Genomic DNA, 23,556 nt, shown 5'->3' with positions numbered 1-23,556 from the left:
TAACAAATTTGAGAATTGTGTGGGAAGCATTCTAATAGTAGGTTCACTTTCTTTATTAGAAAACCAACTGTTAAAATTGGATATCTATTAAAAAGATATATATTTCTCTTTCTGTCAGTTACGCTATATTGTATCCTTTAAGAAATTTGTTTCACACGGATGATCATATTTATTAATTGTAACATGACTTTAAATAACCCTATATGTTTGACATGCAGGGTCTTTTTTGATATTGCTGATTTGTTGTATTTTTTCTTTTATTCGTAATCAAATGAGGGGTTTGTCAGTTTTATTAATCTTAAAAGAATCAACTTGAGTTCTTTTTGACTATTGTATGTTTTCTATTTTATGATCTTTTACTTTATTTTCTTCTTTAAGGCTGGAATTATTACTGTTTTTGAGCTAGAAGCTTACCTAATTGATTTTTAGCTTTTTAAAAAAATATACATTAAGGATTATAAATTTTCTACTAAGTACTTCTTCAGCTACATTCTGTAGGTTTTTTTTCTTTTTTTTTGTACTAGGGATTGAACTCAGGTCCTTGTGCTTGCAAGGCAGGCGCCGCAACCACTGAGCTAAATCCCTGGCCCTCTGTAGGTTTTTATCTTATTTTATTTTTGGTACCAGGGATCGAACTCAGGACCTTGTGGTTGTGAGGCAGGAGGCAGAACCAATGAGCTAAATCCCTGGCCCCTTTTTTTTTTTGGTACCAGAGATCGAACTCCGGACCTTGTGCTTGCACAGCAGGCGCTGGAACCACTGAGCTAAATCCCTGGCCCCATTCTGTAGGCTTTGATACATCTTCTTTATTATCAGTTCAAATATTTTCTCCTTTTTATTTTCTTTTTTAAAAATCTCGTTCTATAAGTTTTCTATTGCTAGTATAAAAATTGCCATAAACTTAAAGACTTGCAGCACAAATTTATTATTTTATGGTTAGAGGTTAGGAATTTGACACGAGTTTCACTGGGCTGAAGTCAGGGTATGAGCAGGACTATCTTTTCCGGAGACTGTTGCAGAGACTCTGCTTCCTGGCCTGCTGTATCTTCTCGAGGCCCGTCCTTGCTCTTCCGAGCCTCTAGCTCCCAGGGATCCACATCCTCTGTTCTCAGAGCCAGCAGTCTGGCTTGTATCCCTCTGATTGGTCTTCCATAGTTATGTCGCACTCTGGCCTTCATCCAGGAAAGGTTATCTGATTTTAAGGACTCATATGATTTGGTTGGGCACATATGAACAATACAGGATGATTACCCCAAGATCCCAAGATCTTAATTGTATCACATTTGTAAAATTTCTTTAACCAAGTAAAGCAACATATTTCACAGACTGTAGGCATAAGCCATTGACATCTTTAAGGATCCATTCGTTATCCTGCCTACTGTACCTGTGAATTAGTTGAAGATTTCATAAATGTTTTCTTTTTCTTTCTTTCTTTTTTTTTTTTTGGTACCGGGGATTGAATTCGGGACCTTGCGCTTGTGAGCAGGCGCCGGCACCACTGAGCTACATCCCTGGCCCACATAAATGTATTGTTTAATTTTTTGGTAGTTGTAGTTTTTCTCATTATCTTTTTGTTACTGATTTCTAGGCTTAATTCCATTATGTTTGAAGAACTTAGTCTTCAAAAAATTATTTTATTTTTTTGAAATTTGTTGAGGATTTCTTTTTTTTTTGTTTTTTTGTTACCGGGTATTGAACTCGGGTCCTTGCGCTTGCGCAGCAGGCGGCAAAACCACTGAGCTAAATCCCCGGCCCTGTTGAGGATTTCTTAATAGCCTAACCACTCTGCCTTTTTGATCATTTTATTACAGGGCTTTGAAATAGGGTGCTTGATACATTAAAAAATGATTTGAGAGCTTCATGATATTGTGATCTATAATATCACTGCTTTTTTCATGTTTGCAGGAAATTTTTTTGCCTTCTAGTAGTTCCAGCTTTATTTTTGGTAATTTCTCAATTACAGAATAGCCATAGGTACAGATGATTAAATTGATTTTGCATTGTGTTAGGTGTGATTAAATTATTCTCTGATTAATTAAAGCACCCATATTTTATTGACTTGTGTGAGAAAAGTCATCAAATATAATAAAGTCTTGCCAAAAATAATTATCTTTAATGAGTCCAGGCCAGAGATATCTCTTTCCTCGACAAGAGTACCCTGTCTCCCCCTCCCCCCTCCCCCCTCCCCCCTCCCCCCCCCCCCTCCCCCCCTCCCCCCTCCCCCCTCCCCCCTCCCCCCTCCCCCCTCCCCCCTCGGACCTTTTCTTCCTATTTCAAATTATCAATTACAAGTTTTAATCATTTTTTTGTTTCTTCTTTTTTTGGTACTGGGGATCGAACTCAGGACCTTGCGCTTGTGAGGCAGGTGGCAGAACCACTGAGCTAAATCTCCGGCCCCTGTTTTAATCATTTTAATCCTTATTTACACTTTCAGTTTCTCACACTAGAGAAGCTATTCCATATTTACACATGGGTGTCCTATTTATTTCACTTAAGAGTATGGCCTCAAAATGCATCCATTTAGCTATCAATGTCTAAATTGTATTTGTTTATTGTAGTTGATTGGTTTGGTAGTGGAAGGGCAAATAATGCCCTGACCTACACTGCTGGTAAAAGGCCCATCTTTATCTCCGCAATAGGAAATAAGATTAGAAAGAATTGGCCTGGGGATTTAGCTCAGTGGTTCTGCCTCCTGCTTCACAAGCACAAGGTCCTGAGTTCGATCCCCGGTACCAAAAGAAAAAAAAAAAGAAGGAATAGGGCTAGGGATTTAGCTCAGTGGTTCCATTGCCTGCCTCGCAAGTGCAAGGACCTGAGTTCGATCCCTGAGTTTGATCCCTGGAACCAAAAAAAAAAGAAGGAATAACTAATCAGAAGGAATGAATAATCAAGAAGAGGCAAGTATGTGATAGAATATAGTAATAGTCCTTCACGAAATAATGTAGTGATATAGGGAATAGAATATAGAAGGTTTGTAGCATAACTTGAGAAGCCAGGTCAGTTGAGGTCCATGCCCAGGCAGACATCTGAACAGATGTGTTTCAAGAAACCAATCAGGATAATCATCATGAGATCACAGCTACTAGGCCTTCAGTCTTCAACATTCTTATCCTTAATGTTATTTATAAATAACATTATTCTTATCCTTAATGTTATTTATCCTTAACATTCTTTGGTAACTCACATGTTCACAAACTGGAGGGACTGTTTAATACAAACTCTGCTTCCTATAACACATTATTTTAATGACCCCATACTTTCTTGGTTTTCTAATTCTTAGGTTGAAATTTCTAAGTTTGCTTTGCCATCCTTTTTCTCCCTTTGATCTTTAAGCGCTGAAGTTCATTAAGACTTTGTCTTCAGCCTTTTTAGGCTCTTACCTCCCTTAGGTGACTTCAGTGTTACATGATTTCAGCAACTATACAAAATAGCACTGTGAGATAGAAATACAACATAAGACATGTATGTAATCTTAAACTTTCTAGTAGCCACATTGCAAATAGGGCTTCTACCACTGCCACGTGGGAAACAGACTGTCTTCACTCTACTCCAGGAAAAAACTCAAATTACCAGACCAAATCCCTTCAACAAAAGTTTTCAAGACATGACACCAGCTAACAAATGACAGTGGTTTCCGAGGGGAAGCAGATAAATCGGGTGAGGCTCATGATTGCTTCAGCCTGCTATCTTTTATAATTTCCAGGCAGTGGTGCAGGGAGAGATAAGCTGTGGGTCCTCACAGAACCCCAGGTTAAGGAGATGGTGTTGAGAGGCTAGGAGACCAATGCCGGAGTTCACATTAGAGCTCACAGGACAGAGACACAGGACCATTGTCTGATGCACCGTGTCTTACTCGTGTCTGGAGAGGAGACCATGCACAGATGGCAGAGCAACCTTGCAGTATTCAGCAGCATACTGATCAGTAGTGCCTGTGGGAAACTGTCTCTGGCCAGCAGGAGCCAGCCTGGAAGGGATGGCACACAGTCCTGAGTCATGATGCAGTGGTGGGAGTAGTATGTACTCTGAAGAGGTAGGCTGAAAAACTGCAGTTATGGAGCATTAGGTTGAATACTCAGAAGAAGTAATAATTATTTCTAGGCCCACTGTAACAAATCATAAAAGCGAGACCCAAAAGGATCAAACTGTTTTCAAGAAGCCTAACTATATCCTACAGTATAGGTCAAGACTACTGATAGGGGTTAGAAAAATGCCACCTTCCCCAACAATGTAAAATTTGGCTGGAATTCAATAAAAAATTACTGTTCATGAAAAGAAACAGGAAAAAAAAATTAATCAAATGCACTCAAAAGGAACATAGAAGGGACTTTAAAAGTTATAACTGTGTTCATTTTGTTGAAAAAGTTACCATACATAGAAATATGGAAGAATTATAAAGGACTCAAATTGAACTTCTAGGGATGAAAGCTGTAGTATCAGAAATGAAAAATAAAAGGGGTAGAATTAGTGGTAGATTAGGTATTACAGAAGGAACAATGAACTTCAGAACACAGCAACAGGAACTATCCAAAATGAAACAGAAAAAAGAATAGAAGGAAAATTAATTCGACATCAGTGAACTTTAGAACAATTTCTGTGTACAGTTGGAGCCTTGAAAAGGGAGGGAGAAACAAAATATTTGAGGAAGTAATGCCTGAAAGCTTTCTAAATTGGGTAAAAAACAACCCTCAAGTCCAAGAAGCTCAATGAACCCTGAGCACAAACACAGAAACCACACAAAATCCCATTAAATCTTAAAGGCAGCCAGAAAATAAAGAAAAAAGGCCATTATAGAACAAAGGTAAGAATGATATCAGGTTTCTCGATAACTGTTTGTTTCCAGTAACATTTTTTCCTTAAAAATACATTTTGCCGCATATTAGTGTAGTTATTCTACCTAGCTTATAATTACATTCTGATATATCTCTTTCTGTTTTTTTAAAAATTCTTTTATTAGTACATTTTAGGTGTACGTTTACCTTTATCACTGGGTGCTTGTACCTGTACATGACGTATCTTAGTTCTTATTTTTTTCCCATTACCTGTGCGCCCTCTTTTTCTGTTTCTTTACTTTCAGTCTGCTTATTGCTTTGAATCAAAGTATCTCTTCTGTGGTTTATAATCCAGTCTTAGAGATAGTCTTTGCTTTTGATTTGAGTATTTAATTGATATACATTTAATATACTTTTTTGATATGGTTAGAGTTCTGTCTGCCATCTTGTTATTTTCTATGTGTCTTGTCTTTTATGTCTTTTATTTTCTTGTAGTAAATAGATATGTTCTAATGTACTGTTTACTCTCCAGGGTTTTTTTTATGTTATACCAGTTTGAGTATATAGTAATAATAAGCTTTTAACTTAAAAATTTTCTACTTCACAGCAAGATTATCCTAATTCCAGTGATACACAGAAACTTCTTCAGCCTGGCCCCTTTCCAATCGGTCTCCTTTTGGCTGTTATTGTCATGTTGGTTACATCTGTATATAACCCTTACAGTGTAGTTTTATAGTTATTGTTTAAACACTTGACTTTTAAAACAGTTTGGATAAGAATTAAGGGAAATTATGTTTGTAGTGTATTTACATTTTGTTTGGATTTGAGTTACTTTCTGGTGTCTCCCCTCTCCTTTCCTTTTTCTCGCTTTCTGAGACAGGGTCTTGCTATGTACCCCAGGCTGGTCCTGAACTCGTCATCTTTTTGTCTCAGCCTCCCCAGTGCTGGAATTATGGGTGTGTGTGTGTACCATGCCTGGCTTCTCTTTTTTCTCCTTCTCAAAGTATATTTTAATTGATGGGTCTGCTAGCAACAAATTCTCTTCCTCTGGGAATGCCTTTTATGTCTTTATTGTTGAAAGATAGTTTTGCTAGATATTGGAGTCTTGGTTGACACGCCCTCCCCAGCATTTTAAATACTCCACTGGGTTCTCCATTTTCCATTTTCTGATATTCAATTAATCTTACTGAGGCTTCTTAGTTTTTGGTGAGTAATGTGGTTTTTTGTTCCTTTTAGGATTTTCTCTTTGTCTTTTGCTTTTGACCAAACTGATGTTCTGTGTCTGGCTATAAATCTCTTTGAGTTGTCCTTGGCATTTGATGTGTCCTTAGTACTTGATAACTTTCTTACATGTGTAGATCAGTGTTCATCACATTTGGGTAGTTTTCATCCATTATTTCTTCAAGTATTTGTTTATTTTTCACTCTCCTCTATTTGTTGGACTGAATTCTTTCTGTTAGTGTACTTGATGGCTTCCCAGATATTTGAAGCTCTATTTTAAAATTTCTTTTTCTTTTATTGCTTACTACTATCTGGACTAGGTAATGTCTACTCACCTGTCTTCAAGTTTGCCAATTCTTTTTTCTGGCAGCTCAGTGTGTGATAGTGTAGTTTTTTTTTTGGTACCGAGGCTCGAACTTGGTTCCTTGTGCTTGCGCAGCAGGAGGAGAAACCACTGAGCTAAATCCCCGGCCCTGATAGTGTAGTTTTTAACTGCAGAATTTCCCTTTGTATTGCGGACCCCAAAACATTACTGAAAACCTCTGCAGTTGGCTCCAGTCTGCTGCCCAGTGTACGACACAGGCCCAAGGAAAAAAAACCAACAAACTAAAAGACAGAACTAAGAGAGACAGAAAGTGAGGAGCCAGGATGACCAATGCTAGTGCAACCGACAACGGTGCTGGCCAGTCCAAGCCACTGATTTTTATTGGTAATCAATTGAGGTAAAGGTGAGCTCTGTGCAAGGGCAGAAGTTGTGCACTTTCTATGGAAATTAATGTAAGCAAGGCTCATAAAAGACAAGACAAAGCATTCTCGGATTAGGAACAGAATAAACAAAATATATGGTTGTAATTAGAACATTGTCCTTCTAGTAAGAAGGTTTTAGTTGTAGGTATGGAATTTGGGTGCAAATTACTCTGACCTTGGCACATAGGCTTTGGCGGGACTCACTTCTATAAACAAGCCAATTGTAGCGTTAGCGCTTTACAGCCTGCTTTGGGGCATAATCAATATTTCAGTCTCCTGCACATTTGACTTTTTTTGAATAAATAATTTCTGTGTATTGTTGCTATGTACCCATTGTCTTTGTACTTTAATTCTTTCACAACACTTTTTTTTTAAAATTTTTGAGACATTTGTAATAGTTGTTTTGAGATTTACACCTGTGTTCACTCAGAGATAGCTTTTATTGACTGACTGCTTATGAATTTTTTCTGTGAATGGGCCACAGGTTTATTGTTTTTTTGCAGGCCTCATTTTGTTTCTGTTCAAAATGCAACATTTTAGGTAATAAAGGAACTCTAGATTCTGCTTCCCTTCCATTCCCAGGTATCAGTTTGTTTTGTGGTCAGCCAATGACTGTTCAGAGGTTGTGCTTAAATGGCATGAGTTCGTGAGGTATCTGTGTGTGTTCAAGGATCAGGCAGTTTACAGATCTTCTGTGACTTTTACTCTCTGCTTGTGAAAGGCCTCCCGTTCACGAGGGACCAGTAGATGGCTGGGCTCCTGGCGGTCTCGTGTGTGTGTGTGTGTGTGTGTGTGTGTGTGTGTGGCTTTTCAGGTCTCCAGGAGTACTGTGTGAGAGCTTAGCAGAACACAGTTGGCCATGTGGGTTCTCAGGCAGCCCCATTAAAGTTTGGGTATCTGTTTGCTGTTAATCGCTGTCCTCCTCTCCAGCAGCATCTGCCCTCCCATTGTGCCAGGCATGAGCATAGGAGATTGGCAGAGCCCATGTTAGGGCGCCACAGACTCTTGTTTTGCTTACTGGATCTTTCTTAATTTTTAAAGTCAATTTCCAGTTTATGTTTTTGTTCATTTTGTTTGCTTTTATCGGGAAGATGTTTTGACACTCTGAAAGTCCCATCCATTTTGTCTTTCATAACGACTTTGTAATTGGTTTTACTACTTCTGTTCGTACTTTTATCTACCTTTTCTCTTCCAACAGCCTGACTGATGTTGTAGGAGTGTAATCTGACCTGTCATCCCCTTGCATCGAATCCCCATTGCTTTCAGAAGAAAGTCCGCAGTTACTGTGGCCTGGGAGGCTGTGCCTGATTTGGCTTCTGGCTTCCCCCCTGCCCTGTTCGTCAGCTGCACACCTGCTTTGCCTCGTGGGGGCACCTTGGCCTTCTTCCTGGTGGCACTGTTCTATGAGCGACGCTTCTGCGGCCCATGGCTGCCCTGCTTATCGTGTGTCAGTGCCCACGGTGTTTCTTCTAGAGCCCCTCACTTCTCCTCAGACCAGAAGAGCCTTCCTGACCTTTGCTGTCCTTTCAAGTTCTTACATTTACAGTGAAATGAGCATTTGTGCCATTATAATGAATGAATTTATCTTGTTTACCTGTAGTGTCCTTTGCTCATTCCTCACAGTGTCTTCCACATGGTGCTTACTTACTACGTGGGGAATTCTCTGTAAATAGTTTTGAACCAAAGCATGAGTCTGTAGTACATATAAACGGGGACCTGGTCAGGGGAAGAAGCCCAGAGGGAAGGCTTCTTGGAGGAGGCAGTAAATAAGCTGAATCCTACAGAGAGTGCAGCAAAGGGCCAAGAGTCAATAAGGTAATTTCTGAAAAAGTCAAAATAGGTTTAAAAGCCTCCTGTCTGGTCTATACTAGTTCTCTACACAGACACGGATATGTTTATTAATAAAATTTGTCAATGTGTAGAATTCAGCCACTTGAACTAGCAGTAATGATAGGCATTATTACACTTATGTTTGTAGCTGTGTAAGTAGTAGAGCTCACAATTTGAGATCTCTTGATAATCTGACCTTGATTTTGATTTTTTATGTGTGTGGTGGTACTGGGGATTTAACTGAAGAGCTCACACATAAATGCTCATACATCTTCAGCCTATTTTTAATTTTATTTTAGGACAGGGTCTTGCTAAGTTACCCAGGTCGGCCTCGAACTCCCAATCCTCCTGCCTCAGCCTCCTGAACAGCGGGGGGGTTATAGGCAGATGCCACCACACCCAGCTTGATTTTTTACTTTAATAAGCCCTTTCTAGGGCTCTGTCCTCTTTTGGTTAGATGGCATCCTTAAGTCCCTCCAAGTATTTGCCCTGAACCCCAGGGTTGGATCTGGGAAATTGCTATTGGGTTTAATACTTTCTTTTAAAAATTTTTTTAAATTTATTTTTTATTTTTTTAAATTTTATTTTATTGGTACATTTTAGGTATACAGTATAATGACATTCATCATTGGGAATTTGCACCTTTACATAATCTCTCTTGGTTCTTATTTTTTCCCTCTTCCTCTGCCTTCCCTTCAACCCCTCCCTCCCTCCCTATTTACAGAGACTTTGTTTCATTTTTTCATTTTCTCATATTAATTCCATTCCCTTCTTTTCTTTCTTTTCCTTTCCTTTCTACCCCTCCCACTTCCCCTTCCCCTTTGCCCCTTTTATTCCTGTTTCACATTATCTATTGTGCCTTTCAGTCCTTATTTACACCTTCAGTTTCTTACTGAAAGTTTAATACTTTCTTGATGTTGGTGGGAACAAGGTGAAGATAGATACCTACAGTGTATCACAGTAGCTAATACTCAGGGGAAACATTGTTAAATTAGTTTTAATATAGTCTGTTTAAGAAAGAATAGCTCGGTTGAGAAAGATTTGTATCAAAATAAAGAGTTAGGTAAGCTGGAGCCTATACTGTTTGATTTTCCAGCAACTCTAAACATTTGAGTGTAAAAACAAATCCAGGGAAAATAGATCTTTTGCAGATGGGAAGAGGACCAGGGATGGAGGGAGTGGGGAGAGAGGGGAGAGGGAGGGGAGGAGAAAGAATGGCGGTGTATTATATACATGTATATCCCTCGAGGGGTGTGATCATTATATATTGCAAACATGTACAAACAAAAAATAAAGACTGAAAAAATCGAATAAGCCAGAAAATTCTGTTCTCTGAGAGGTTTTTATATTACCTAAGTTTTTCTGTATTCTATAATTAGTCACCACAGATATTTTTTAAAAAATGCCTTTTATTTTTTTATACATTTATTTTAAATAGAAAAGGAGCCTTAGCAAAACAGTACAGAGCTGTGCTTTTTTCTTTCTTTTCTTTCTTTTTTGGTACCGGGGATCGAACTCGGGATCTGAGCTAAATCCCTGGGCCCCATGCTTCTTTCTTAATCTTTGCTTTTGTTAGTTCTGGAAACACAACCTTAGAAACCACATGCCTTGCGCCTCCAGGAGTGGCCGTCACAGGATGATCGTTAGCATAGAGTAGTAGTCAACTTAGAATAATCGCAGAAGCAATAGTGAGTGTGAGTGGCATGGTGGATCTCTCCTGTAGTTGGGATTCAAGCAGGGTAGATTAACCAGGAAACAGCAGGTTTTGGGGAGGATTTTGTTCTTCAGTGGCCATGCTACAGATACTTGTGTCTGGCAGATCTAGATGGAATGGGCACTATCATTAAAACTCACTGTGAACCTTTAAAGTGCTGGTAATTCTTTGAGGCTTACTATACCATGGCCTAATGTGCCATATTTCCCCAGGATTACAACTGGAGAAAGAAAGTTTAGATGAGGAGTTGGTTGGCATATGCTTCTTGAATTGTTGGCTATTTTGGTGTGAACGTTTTTGTTCAGAGTTTCATGTTTTAATGACAAAAATGTTTACTGCAAATTATAGCTTGGGAAAGAGAGCCACTTTCCTGCTTCAGCAAAAAGCTAGGTAAAGCATTGATGTGGGGTAAAGTAGCTGAGGAGTTTTATATTCAGATTATATGAACAGTAAACAGAGCGTCCAAAATAACCACTTGCACATTGCAACAAACACATCATCATTTGCTTAAAAAAGAGTTATAATTACAGTTGACGAAGCATGGACACCATAAAAAATGCATTAGTTTGGCTTGACACATTAATTACCTGTTTTTGCAGATGTTTTTATGTATTGTTGTGCGAACAGTTTACAAAATAATTACAGGAAAGTCATATGGAAAATAAACTAAGTGGGTGGTTTCTCGGCTAAATATTTTTATTCATGTGAATCTGTGTGAGGCACAGCTGCTCTGTAGCAAAAGCAGAGAGGGATGAGGATTCTCGAAGGGTTTTTATTAGACAGTCTCTGTCATCAGTATCAGCACATTTTTTTTATCTTTAGCAACACACTTTAAAAACACTAAATTGAGAGACTGATTTACTGAAAATTCCTTGATTCTGATCAGAAATGTAGATGTTTATGAGCAAAGTAAACCAACTGAACTTTAAAAAACCTCTTAACTGGGTTATTTTAGTGCTAGCAGGTTATTAGGCACTTTGAGAAAGACTTAAATGTTACTTTGTCATTGCTTGAGTTACACGGTAATATATAACTCACAGCTTGTTATATCTTTATAATTTACAGCTTGTTATATCTTTATAATTAGACCGTGTCATGTATAAATTGCACAGTAGTTCACCTTATTTATTCTGTCTTCTCAAGTATTGAAAATATAAATCTGCTTTTTCTCAGAAGCTTACTGTATTGCCGTACTGGCCCCCAAAGGGAATGTCATTTGAAAAATTACCAGGTCACTGCACAGAGGTATTGTACTTTTACAAACTGTTAAGAAACATCTCTTTTAGATTTGTAGCTGTCAAACAGTGAAAAGATAGTTTGTAGACTTCATTCTGTTTACACCGGGGTTTATTTATGCTGTCTTCCCCTCGCTGATACTGTTATGTCAGTTTTTCATAAAACTACATTAGAATGTAGGTTCTCTTTTAGCCCAGTCACAGCACTTTTGGCCTTTGTTCCTTTTGTACGCATTTCAGCTACATAGATGATTAAGACAGTTCTACAGATCTTCTCTGACATGCATTGTGTGTAACCATTGTTAGAGAAGGGCTGTAAGTTACAGAAGGAGGTCATTGAAGCATTGGGATGTCTTTGGTTTCACTTTCAGTGGTTTCAGTTACCTGTGGTCAAGCCTGGTCTGAAAATATTAAGTAGAAAATTCAAGAAATGAACAATTCAGAAGTTTTAAAATTGCACACCGCTCTGGTAGCATGATGAAATCTGGTGTCCCCTGCTTTGTCTCACCCATCCCACCCAGGACACGAATCATCCTTTTGTCTAGCATATTCATGTACCATCGGCCACTTAGTGGCTGTCTTGATTATCACATTGATGGTCACGGTACTGCAGTGCTTGTATGTGGGACTCAGTTCTGTATCCAGGGTTTCAGGCATCCATGGGCATCTTGGATCTCCCTTCAGATGGGGGTGGGGTAGGCCTAATCAGACCTTGTAATCTCAGTGAGAAGTAATTAATTTACTTTCTATTCATTTGTTTAACAAAGTGTTACTGAAGAGTCTTCCACAAGTAATGGTGTGTGACAGTGTGCCTGGAACATGCTAGATAGCTCAGTAACTATTAGGCATCTCTTCTACAGGAGCAGGAGGGGCAGAAATACATGGTTTGAAGAACTTTTTCACTTAATAAAGAAAGTTAATTACTTCCTGTTTTCCTAAAATTAGCTTCAAATGTAATATACGCTAGGAGTATTACTTGACACATTCTTTGAACTCTCTATAAATGTGGAGATGTTTATCATCATGTTAAAGTAGGCTGAAGAAAGATGGAATGGAATCCAATGTACACTAAATCAATTTAATTTTTAAGGTAGGAGATGCATTAAAGGAACCTAGAAACTACCAGGATTGTGAATGATAGTAAACTGCTGATAGTAATTTTATCACCTTATATCATCTCAGAGGAAAAAATATGTCAGTCATTATAATGACATCAATAAAACAATTGTTGGACTCACTTCTTTCATAGCTTTGCTGCTTCTTTTAAGATGCCACATTCTTCAGATGTTTCATGTAGACCCTGAAAGATAGCAAGAGTCTTTCTGGAGATGAGGAAACTTTCCTTGTTTACCAGTATGGCAGATAAAAATCTCTTAATTTGTATAGACTTTAATTTCCATGTTTTCATTTATTTTTAGTTCATTTAGTAAGGCAAAATTTTTAGTTTTGATTCTTTAGGCTTTTTTATTTCAAGATCTTCTGTTAGCTCCTTTGAATCTTTTTCCCTCCTTAGGGCAGAAATTTATTTATTTAAATTTATTCTTACTAGTACACGTTTGCAGTACATAATGATTACATTGATCATAAGGAGTTGGCACATGTATTACCAAGTTTTGGGTGCTGGAATCTCCTTCTAGAGGTGATTTTTAGTTTTTCTTTTGTGCGTACTACATTTATTAAAGGTATGGGGGAAAAGGGCTCTGCAGAGAGCGTTTGAGCCAAGTAAAAGTAGGAAAAGAAGAAAAACACATCTGATAACATATGTATAGAATACATCTGAATTCTTTTTACCTCTCCTTGCCCTCTTCTCCTGATATTTTTATCTTAATTTTTTAGAAGCCATTTGACTTTAGATCTAAGGGAAACTTAGCAGACTGTAGTTACTATTATTCTCTGGATAGGAGTTTATTATCAGTAAGAGACTGGCATGGTGATGTTGTTTTGAAAGGAGTAAATGATAGTCTTTTGAGTACTTTCTTTTAAAATTTCAAAACAAAGAAAAATACATTACAGAGCAGAAAGAAATTGTTGAATCTAAAAGGAGGCTCTCTGCCAGCATTTAATAACCCTGTGATCTAATGGTGTGAGTTCTCATTCAGGATTACTGATAGTATAAAAACTGCTAAATAACATTACAAGCAATCAATTGAGGCCATGCCTGAGGATGAATATTATTATGGCTCTTGCTTTTACTCTTTTTGCTGACTTTTTGAACTCCTAGCAGTCATACAACAACTGGTTTTGAAAAAACATTAATAGGGGGTTGGCTGAATGCAAATAGAAAGCAGATTTCCTAACTGACCGGTTCATGTTACACATAGAAAAGCTGGTGGCTTCAGTGTTGTGGTAGACATGTAGAATCAGGAATCATTCTTCTCAAGGTTGCCTTTTGTTGTCAGAACACTTAGCGTAAGGCAGGGATGATAGGCTATACCTGAAAAGAACAAAGCACCATTAAATATAATAAATCAGCACTTAAAAAAAAACTATAACTACCAAGGCCATCTCAAACAGGAGTATTCTTTTATGAGACTAAAGTTTAAAAAAAAAAGAAAGAAAAATAAAAAAGGAAAAGAAAAAGAAAAATCAACAACAAATAAAACTTCATTCCAGTGAATACGGATTGATTTGGATGTTCTTGCTAAAGTGATAAATCTGTAAGAAGCCAAGCATGCCTGAGTCAAGCACAGCAGCACAAGGCCTATTGAAAAATATTTGTGGAGGAGAGAAATAGGAGAAAGAATATAGGATGAAACTAGTAAGTTTTATGTGTGGATTAAATTTTGTGCATGTGGTGAAAATATAGTCAAAATATCCTTCAAAGTCACTTAAAATTTCCCGTGAAATGTGGATATAGACACACTGTTTTTCAAGAAGTCTGAATGAATCGGCCAGTTCTTTGCCCAGCATTGCTTTTATTTATTTATTTTTAAACAAATAATAAGAGTGCTTGCTGTGTTCTTTTTAGTGACTCAGAGTTGAAGAACGGAATTGGAAGAACTCCTTTTTATTCTGGGTTGTGTAACCAATTTTTATTAGTTCCCTGAGTAAAAATGCCTCTTTGTTCTTTTATAGGTAAATGAGAAAAGACCCTTGTTTTTCAAATAAATCCTTGGGTAACAAAGAAATGTGAGATTAGTGTTTTCTGGAAAGGCCTATCCCTCATTGGTCCCGCTATGACTGTTTTTTACAGAATTGCATTAAAATGTAGATTCTGTTTTTAGTCCAGTCATGACACTTTGGGACCGTGTTTCTCTGCATCCCTTTCATACTTCTTTTTACAGACTGTGAAGCACATCTCTGTAGCTCTGATATTCCTTGGTGTGTGTATGCGCGTGCGTGCTCATGCACACTTGTCATCCCAGGTGCCTCTCCTCACAGATTCTCCTGTGTTGTCGGATGGGCACCTGTCTCAAATTTTTGTGTTTCTTTTCTCTTCGTGTTCTTCATCATACTCACCTCAATTTTCCTGTGCTCGGAATTTTCCTTCTTTTACTCAAATAGGACAGTAATCAAATTCCAATCCAGTTACTTTTATTTTTATTAGGAGCTGGTTTAGTATAATGGCAAGTACCCCTCAGTGTGATGGAAGACCAGGTTTAGAATCAGGCCCATATATTTACTGTGTGCCTGAGAAAGACATCTCACATCCCTGAGTTTTACTTTTCTTAATTATAAAAGAGAAAATGTATTTCTTGTAAACAGAATGTGATATAATGAAGGTGTGCCAAATAGTGATGGGTGTTTGGCTAAGTTAGAATTCCCATGCTCTTATTGCATGTGGGCTGTGTATTCTGTAAAAACTCTCTTAATGACTGGCATTCAGCGAAACTTTGGAATTCGCTCTCATATTTGTTCAGCTATACCCGATTGTTTTATAGATCCATACTCTAGTTGGCCTATGACCTCCTTCCTGATCAGATATTCAGAAGGTGAAGTGAGGTTGTCATGGTCCACTTAAGACATCTTTTGTGGTACATCAGAACTTTTTGGCAGAAAGGTATTGAATAATGGGAGCAGTTTTTCTCTTTTGAATGCCCAACCTAGTGGAAATTCTTATTCTATCTAAAGTGCAGAGACATTCATTGAGAGACTGATTTATCTTTAGATGGAGTATAAGCTGTGTATCCATTTTGAAAAGCATTTAAGTATCTGTCTGGCCATGTTACTGAGGAAATAATAGTGATACAACTTAATATGAGGTTGATGGTTGAGTTTTAGGTACATAGTTTTGTGGAGCAATAGTCATTATGGACTCTGTGTGTATGTTTGTGGTATATGTGTGTGTGCACACCTGGGTACATAGGCGGGCTCACTTTTTTTGTTTTTGGCAGTCTTGGGGATTGAACCCAGGAGCCCCTGCATGTGAAGCAAGCATTGTACCTCTGAGGTGCAGTCCTAGCTCATTTCATTTTTTATTTTGAGTCAGAGTTTTGCCAAGTTTTTCAGGACAGACTCCAACTCACAATTCTCCTGAGTAGCTGGGCTTACAGGTGTGCACCACCTTGCCTCTCTTCATGTGTTTTAAAGTTAAGAACAAAGAATAAGAAACCAAAGAGAACAGAGGAAATTAAACATTTTTAAATTAATCACAATCTCTTTAAAGTGACATTCATCAGTACTTTGATGAGTTACATCTCTTCTGGAAATCTCTAGATTCATCTTTCTGCTCTGGTGCCCACAAACCCCAGTAAGCATCTAGCAGCAGGTGCTTATTCTCTTTGGCTGCTGCTGTTGTGGTTCTGAGCTCCTTTTATGGGGCTGATAAGGAAGAAATTGTAAGGGAAGAGAGAGAGAGCCAAAGAAAGAGAGAGAAATATGTGCATGTAGTATATATGTATATATACATATATGTATCTATCTGTATATGTGTGGATATATATGAAGGCATTTCCAAAGTGTTCCAGTGTTTCTGTGATGTGTGTAGTTTCCATGGAAGTGGACTCATCATCATCAGCAGGAGTGGATTTCTGCTGCTGGCTTCTGGTTCTTGTTTCTTTGTTACTATGGAGACTGCCTAGAAAGTGGCAGGAAAGCCAAAAGTTTAAAGAACAGTGATTTGGTTACAGAACATAGTTACAGCCATATTTAACCATAGCTAGGTGTTCCGTAACTCTGCATTTTTGAATTTGAAGTTATTTTATGAGGCAAGTTTACTTTTTTGAATAGAGCAGGTTTTATTTTTATTTTTTTGGTGCTAGGGATCGAACTCGGGACCTTGTGCTTGCAAGGCAGGTGCCGGAACCACTGAGATAAATCCCTGGCCCTAGAACAGGGTTTAAAGCTTTATTAAGTAGTTTAAACACTGTGAATTTTAAAAAAAGAAACCAGAAGTGCCACAATTTCTGAACCATCAGTTTTAAATGGGGTTTGAAAGTGGGGGTTGAAAGGTGTAACCTGAAATGGGAAGAGCTACCGACAGGGTCCAGGACAGCCAACACGGGAGGGAACAGAACAGTGAATGGCTTACTAATGTGGCACATTTTATCTTCAGAGCATAGCCATTTAGGTGATTTTCACAGCTTATTTATACCCATTTTCCAACTGAGTAGAAAAGCTCCCCAAAACCTTGGGTTTAGGAAATAAGGAAAATAGAAGGACAGGAGAAGTACACTTACATTTTAATTGGAGTTTGAGGAGCTGGAGAGTTAGTAAATCTCGACGATTCCACAATTAAAAAGCAATAGACACCCCCTGCCCCAGCATGTATATATGGATTACTCATGGCAGGAGAGGAGAGGTGGAACCAGAACATAAAAGATAGAAAAGTTATTTAGCAAAATTGTAGTTTTTCTTTGAGGTCCGTATTCAGTCAGGATTCTTTGGTTTACATGTGTCAAAATCTAAGTTTGAACTACTTTAGGCAAGAACTACAAGGGCAAGAATGTAGATTGACCTGAAATCAGAAACCCCAGGAAAACTAGAGCTTCTGTTTTTTCAGTCTCCCACCTGTGCTTTTTCTGATTTGGTTTGCTGTATCTGCACCTCCCTGGGTCATCTTTTTTGCCGGGTGGGCTTCTTTGTGTTCGCAGAAACCGACTGCCAGCCATTCCTACTCTACCTTCCAGCTTCAGTAGCAGCGAAGGTCCAGTGTGTCTTGTGTGGATTCCTCCTGTCTCCAGCTGTGGCAGCAGAGCAGGGCTCTGTGACTGGCCCAGTGTGGGGCAGGGAAGCCCACCCCGGCCAACTAGACCTTGGTGACAAACTACTGAGATCTGCAGCTGCAGCTTTCCTTTGGGCAGGAGGCTCTGAAGGGGAGGAGACAGGGGCGGTTCCCCAGAGCAGTGGTAGAAGATGCTGTTCAGGTGGAAATAAACAAGAAGAGATTTTCCACTAGTGGTCTTCTGAGAAAAAAATAGTTAACTATCATTCGGTTCTTTTCATTGTAGCAATCCAGGAAACATTTTGTAGAGTTAGGTTTTGAGAGAAACCCAAGGTTTAAAAACTTTACAATTTAGTGCTTCCTTTATGCCTGGTTCTGCTGTAGAACCTTTTTTCATTTTTGGTACCGGGGATTGAACTTGGGACCTTGCGCTTGCTGCTGTAGAACCTTTTATATATGTTATCCTTTGGATCGCTGTATTTGTTAGAGGTGTATACTTGAGGTAATAAGGAAGAGCTCTGGAAAGTTGAGGTGATCACATGACTAGGGAGAGGCAGAGCCAGAATTCAGATAATCAATCGTTTCTGGAATGTCATGCTGGGCACTTGCCCCTGTATGATGCCTGCTGTTTGGTTAGCTTCGTCGGAAGGTGTATAGAATGCATTGTAGCAGTAATGTTATCTATCAAGTGCTTTGGTAAATGAGTCATGAATCATACGGACTATTACAGAATAATAATAATAGTAGTATTTATAGAAGGAAACTTGGAGATCATATAGTACTTGAGTTTTTAGGCTTTTTGACTTTCTGCCATAGAATCTTTTCTTCAGATGAAATGTTGTCTTAGTCAATTATATAAAATGGGTAAAAATCATCCCATTCTGGAAGGGAGAGAACCCATGGGCATACCCACTTCTTTCTTGAGGTCTTGAGAGTTTCTTTTTTTTTTTCCATTAAGTTTATTGGTATGTTTTAGGTATACAATACAGTTACATTCATCACTGGGAACTTGTACTTTTACATGATGTATCTTGGTTCTTATTTTTTCCACATTCCCCTGCCCTCCTTTAAACCGCTCCACTCTTCCCTATTTACAAAGACTTTGTTTCCATTTTTTTCCTTGCTGTTCTTTCCTTTCCCCTTCCCCTCCCACTTCCCCTACCCCTTTAGGCCTTTTCTACCTATTTCACATTATCAATTATAATTTTGATCCTTATTTATACCTAATTTGGTATTTACACATGTGTGTCCTATTTATTTCACTTAAGAGTATGGCCTCAATGTGCATTCAACTTGAGAGTTTCTTAGAGGCTATTTTGAATACCTTTTGTCTATGGAAACCCAGACCCACACAGGGTAAATGGCTTGTTCTCTTTCACATAATTTTATTGTGCAGGGATTTCCATCACATTCCTTTTTCATTTTAGATGGGCGACAGTTTGTTGCTAATGAAAAAACCATACATAAGGTTTCCAAATCAATTAGTATGAATTCAGAGTTATCCCAAATAGTTTTATTCTCTGGTTCTGTAGTACTTTCCATAGCCCAGACATACAATTCCGTGTCACAGCTGTTAAACATCTATGGCATTTGGTCTTGTGTTTTGAGGCGGACAGCTGTACACTGTCTGCACTAGGTCTGGTCTTTTGTCTTTAAAACTTTATACTACACTTTATAATAGATAATGTGAAATAGGAAGAAAAGGGGCAAAGGGAAAAGGGAAGTGGGAGGGGTAGGGGAAAGGAAAGAAGGGAATGGAATTAATATGAGAAAATGAAAAAAAGGAAACAAAGTCTTTGTAAATAGGGAGGGATGGAGAGGTTGAAGGGAGGGCAGGGGAAGGGGGAAAAATAAGACCCAAGAGAGATTATGTAAAGGTGCAAATTTCCAATGATGTGGAGGAAAGATAGCCTATTTAATAAATGGTGTTGGAAAAACTGGATTTCAGCCTGTCAGAGATTAAAACTAGACCCATATCTATCACCATGCACTAAACTAAGATCTAAGTGGATTAAAGATCTAAATATTAAGACAGAAACACTAAACTTGCTGGAAGATAAGTTAGGTAGAACTCTTGAAGACATTGGCATAGGAAAAGACTTTATGAACAAAACCTCAGTAGCACAGGAACTAGCAGAAAGAATCAACAACTGGGATCTCATCTTATTAAAAAGCTTCTGCACTGCAAGAGAAACCACCAACAGAGCTAACAGACAACCTACAATGTGGGAAAAAAATTTTAGCAGCTGTACCTCAGACAAAGGGCTACTATCTAGAATATATAAAGAACTGAAAAAAATCGGATGCCCCAAATTCAAAGACCCAATCCAAAAATGGGCATCTGAAATGAACAGACATTTCTCAGACAAAGAAGTAAAAGCAGCAAATAAACATAGGAAAAAATGTTCAACATCATTCGAGAGATGCAGATGAAAACAACACTGAGATTCCACCTCACCCCAGAAGGAATGGCTGCTATCAAGAAATCAACCAATAACAAATGCTAGCAGGGGTGTGGGGAGAAAGGAACCCTTCTCCATTGTTGGTGGGAGTGCAGACTGGTGCAACCACTGTGGAAATCAGTGTGGAGATACCTCAAAGAACAAGGGCTAGAGGTCCCATTTGACCCAGCTATTTCCCTGCTGGGCACTTTCCCAAAAGAATTAAAAGAATCATACCACAGAGATATATGTGTACCCATGTTTATTGCGGCACAGTTTGTAATAGCTAAAGCTTGGAAACAGCCCAAGTGCCCATCAACTGGAAACTGGATAAAGAAGATGTGGTTTTTTTTCTAAAATGGAGTACTGCTCAGCCATAAAGAATGTGAAACTAGAGACATTTATAGCTAAATGGATGCATATTGAGGCCATACTCTTAAGTGAAATAAATAGGACACACATGTGTAAATACCGAATAGTTTCTCTAGTGTGAGAAACTGAGAGTGTAAATAAGGACTAAAAGGTATAATAGATAATGTGAAATAGGAAAAACAGGTGCAAAGGAGTGGGGGAAGTGGGAGGGGAAGGGGAACAGAAAGAAGGGAAAGGAAAAATTATGAGGAAAAAAAATGGAAACGAAATCTATGTAAATAGGGGAGGGTTTAGGGGTGAAGGGTGCACAGGTAATGGGGAAAAAATAAGAACCAAGATATATCATGTACAGGTACAAGCACCCAAAAGTAAATGTAAAATGTATACCTAAAATGTACCAATAAAAGAATTTAAGAAAAAAAAACAGATTTCCAATGATGAATGTTATTATATTGTATACCTAAAATGTACCATTAAAAGGATATATAAAGTTAAAAAAAATAAAATTGTCACAGATACTTAAAAAACAAAACAAAACAAAACACTTTATACTACATTTTGACTCCTCCTAAAATACATCAAGTTCTCAATACATATTTAAGCAGGAGAGTGTTAGAAACTCTTGGAGGTAATATTCAGAGCTCACTAAAATTAATAGTTTTTATGTCTTTTCCAATTTTAAGTATCTCCTCTTCACAGTTAGAAGTGTGAGCAAAGTGCGTTGGGTGAACGGAAGCTCACGTTAAGATTAACTCTGAGGAGCGTGTGTGCTTTTCACCAGGCCGGCCTCTTGTTTCTCTTAGGAGAGTCCAGCCCCACCCGGCGCGAGGCTGTGAAGAGGAGGACCGCGGAGTACCTCACGCGGGTGGAAAGCCTCTCTGGCCTCCACCGAGGACCGCAGCCGGGCGATGGGTCTCAGGTGCGTGTTGTGCTGTGCTTTGTATCTCTTTTAGCGATTTTTTGCTATCTTGTCTCTCAGCTTTCTTTCTTTCTTTCTTTTTTTTTTCTCAGTTTTATTTCTAATTAAAGTGTTTAAGAATCTTGGTCTGTAGAATTTTATCAGTAATTTTCTTAAGTTATTGGTGGAGAGAAAAGCAATCTTAGCAAACCAGCCAATGCGGAATAACATGGGCTTTGTTTGTTTTCCCCTTTTCTTGGCCCTTTTGTAGACCCTTTCTGTACCCTGCATTTCCCTCCTGTAAAATGACACTGATTTATATTTGTGTATCAGTCTGTAGTTGGGAGCCTGGGTATTGCGGCCCACAGGTTGCTGAGAGCAGTCTTTACAAAGTGAAAAATGTGTGGAAAAGCCAAGTTCAGCAACTCTGGAGTATTGGGACGGCAGGTTCAGAGCTTGACTTTTTGATACTTTTTTTTAGTATTGTGTTTTCCTTTTGGGCTGTATTACTTACTTCTTCCCCCTGGTAATGATGATTATCTTATGTGCTGGTGGGGAGGAGTAGTTAGTTCTGTTCCCGACGGGGTTGGCGAATCAGAAGAAGCATGACATGGAGGCCTTTTGGAAACTCAGGATTCCAGGCCTTCGGAAGCCAAAGGTCCATTGTACCAAGGCCCTCAGGTGCAGTGCGTGTGCGTTACAGTTGGAGAAGCACTGCCCCAACGGTCAGTTAAAACAGAGATGGTGCTCGGTGAGAATAGGGAGCATTAAGCGACAGAGGCTGTGGGCAGGCTACACAGCGACCTAAAAAGCAAAACCCAAACCCAGGAAAACGAAAAAACAAAAGAAAGCTCAAAACAGAAACACAGGTAAGCTTCACCTCGCCTAGTGAGTAGGTTTTAATTAGCGTGCTAACCCCGATGCCGTTATAGACAGAGCCCATCAAAGCGCCACGGGAGGGTGTGTGACAGTCTGCTATGGGTCAGCCAGGATAGCGGCATGGACCTGCTGCCACGGGCTGTGGAGGTGGTGGGACCCTCAGGCCTCTGGTCTCCTCTGCCTACCGCTGTCTGTAGTCCTGGTGTAGCTGCATGCAGCCACACTTTCTTCTCTCAGTACCATCTGTTACAGAGGCTGACAGATATGAGTGAAAAATCTTACTTTTTTTCATCAAGGAAATCAGCAATGTTGACCCCTTCCTCTTTTGAAACAATTGGACTAAGTTACCCCTAAGGATATTATTTTATGAGTAAGATTTAATCCCCTTATCTCTTTCCTTACTTTGTCATCTTATATGGCTTAATTTGCTGCTGCTCAGTTTTCTCATCTGGGAGAAAAAAAAAACCCAAAAAAGTCCAACCCCACTGGGAATGTTGGCTTGATCTCTAAATTCTCTTTCTGTTCTTAAAATTCTGTGGATTTCACTATCCGAAGGAAAGAATAGATCTGTAGGATTCTACCCAATTTAAATGCTACATATAAGAAATACAAGATTTTTTTTATTGATGACTTTATTTCATGATCCTTCTTTGTTCGTTTCTCTGATCTTACACTTACAGAAGTTTAAAGTGGAGAGAGAGTTTTAATGATCACTTCGCCTTGCTCTTTCCCTTATAACAGTTTCGCCATTCCCGTCTTTGCAAGAGGAGCCTCCTGAGTCACTGTTTTCATTGGGTTCTTTCTCATACTCAATGACTTTTCTTCTCGGCATTCAAGGCCTTTAACTTTTAGTCTTCCTAGCATTCAAGGCCTGTAATGATGGACCTTGAGTGTGTAATTTTATTTTCTGTAGTTCTCCAGTTTGAATATTGTTTTTCCCCACCAGGCCAGTACCTTTTCAATCTTATATGTACTATCCTTTTCTTCACTTAATTTTCACATAGCATTTATTTATTTTATTTTATTGGAGACAGGGTTTAGGTATGTAGTTCAGGCTGGCCTTGAACTCACTATGTTGCCCAGGCTGGCCTCGAACTTTCGGCGATCTATCTACCTCAGCCTTCCAAGTGCTGCGGTCACACATGTGTGCCACCATGCCTGGTTCCACAAGGCATTTAAAGTCATGTTTAGTTCCACTTAATTCTGAGACCAGTTTCTCCTATCCTAACTAATGACTTATCTCTATAGCCCTGTGTTTTTAGGAGAATGTTTTATTTTTGTTTGACCTTTCATGTATCTGGCTTGTCTTCCCAAATAAGAATGAACTTCTGGAGGGTCGAGACCACT

General features: G+C 38.7%; 1 protein-coding gene and 1 long non-coding RNA gene across 14 annotated transcripts in view; one reads left to right on the top strand and one right to left on the bottom strand.

Annotated features, from left to right (window-relative positions):
- Positions 1-23,556, top strand: part of Rps6kc1 (ribosomal protein S6 kinase C1) — a 176,162-nt gene that overhangs the window by 78,941 nt on the left and 73,665 nt on the right. For all 13 annotated transcript variants that reach the window (XR_015444471.1, XR_015444473.1, XR_015444469.1 and 10 more), the window contains one exon: positions 21,236-21,351. Coding sequence is in view for 5 of the 13 variants with exons in the window: in XM_004853554.4 (XP_004853611.1) it covers positions 21,236-21,351 (116 nt within the window). In the remaining 8 variants the exon portion in view is untranslated. The remainder of the gene's footprint in view (positions 1-21,235; positions 21,352-23,556) is intronic.
- On the bottom strand, positions 12,694-22,183 carry LOC147823053 (uncharacterized). The gene is made up of 3 exons (XR_015444482.1): positions 21,845-22,183; positions 13,819-13,950; positions 12,694-12,816 (listed from the first exon to the last, which is right to left on the bottom strand). It is a non-coding gene; the product is annotated as an uncharacterized LOC147823053 (long non-coding RNA).

This window comes from Heterocephalus glaber, unplaced genomic scaffold (genome assembly GCF_053883595.1).
Source record: "Heterocephalus glaber isolate CG9 unplaced genomic scaffold, H.glaber_assembly_v1.0 deba00001600, whole genome shotgun sequence".
Lineage (NCBI taxonomy): Eukaryota > Metazoa > Chordata > Mammalia > Rodentia > Bathyergidae > Heterocephalus > Heterocephalus glaber.
This window is presented reverse-complemented; position numbering and strand designations above follow the sequence as displayed.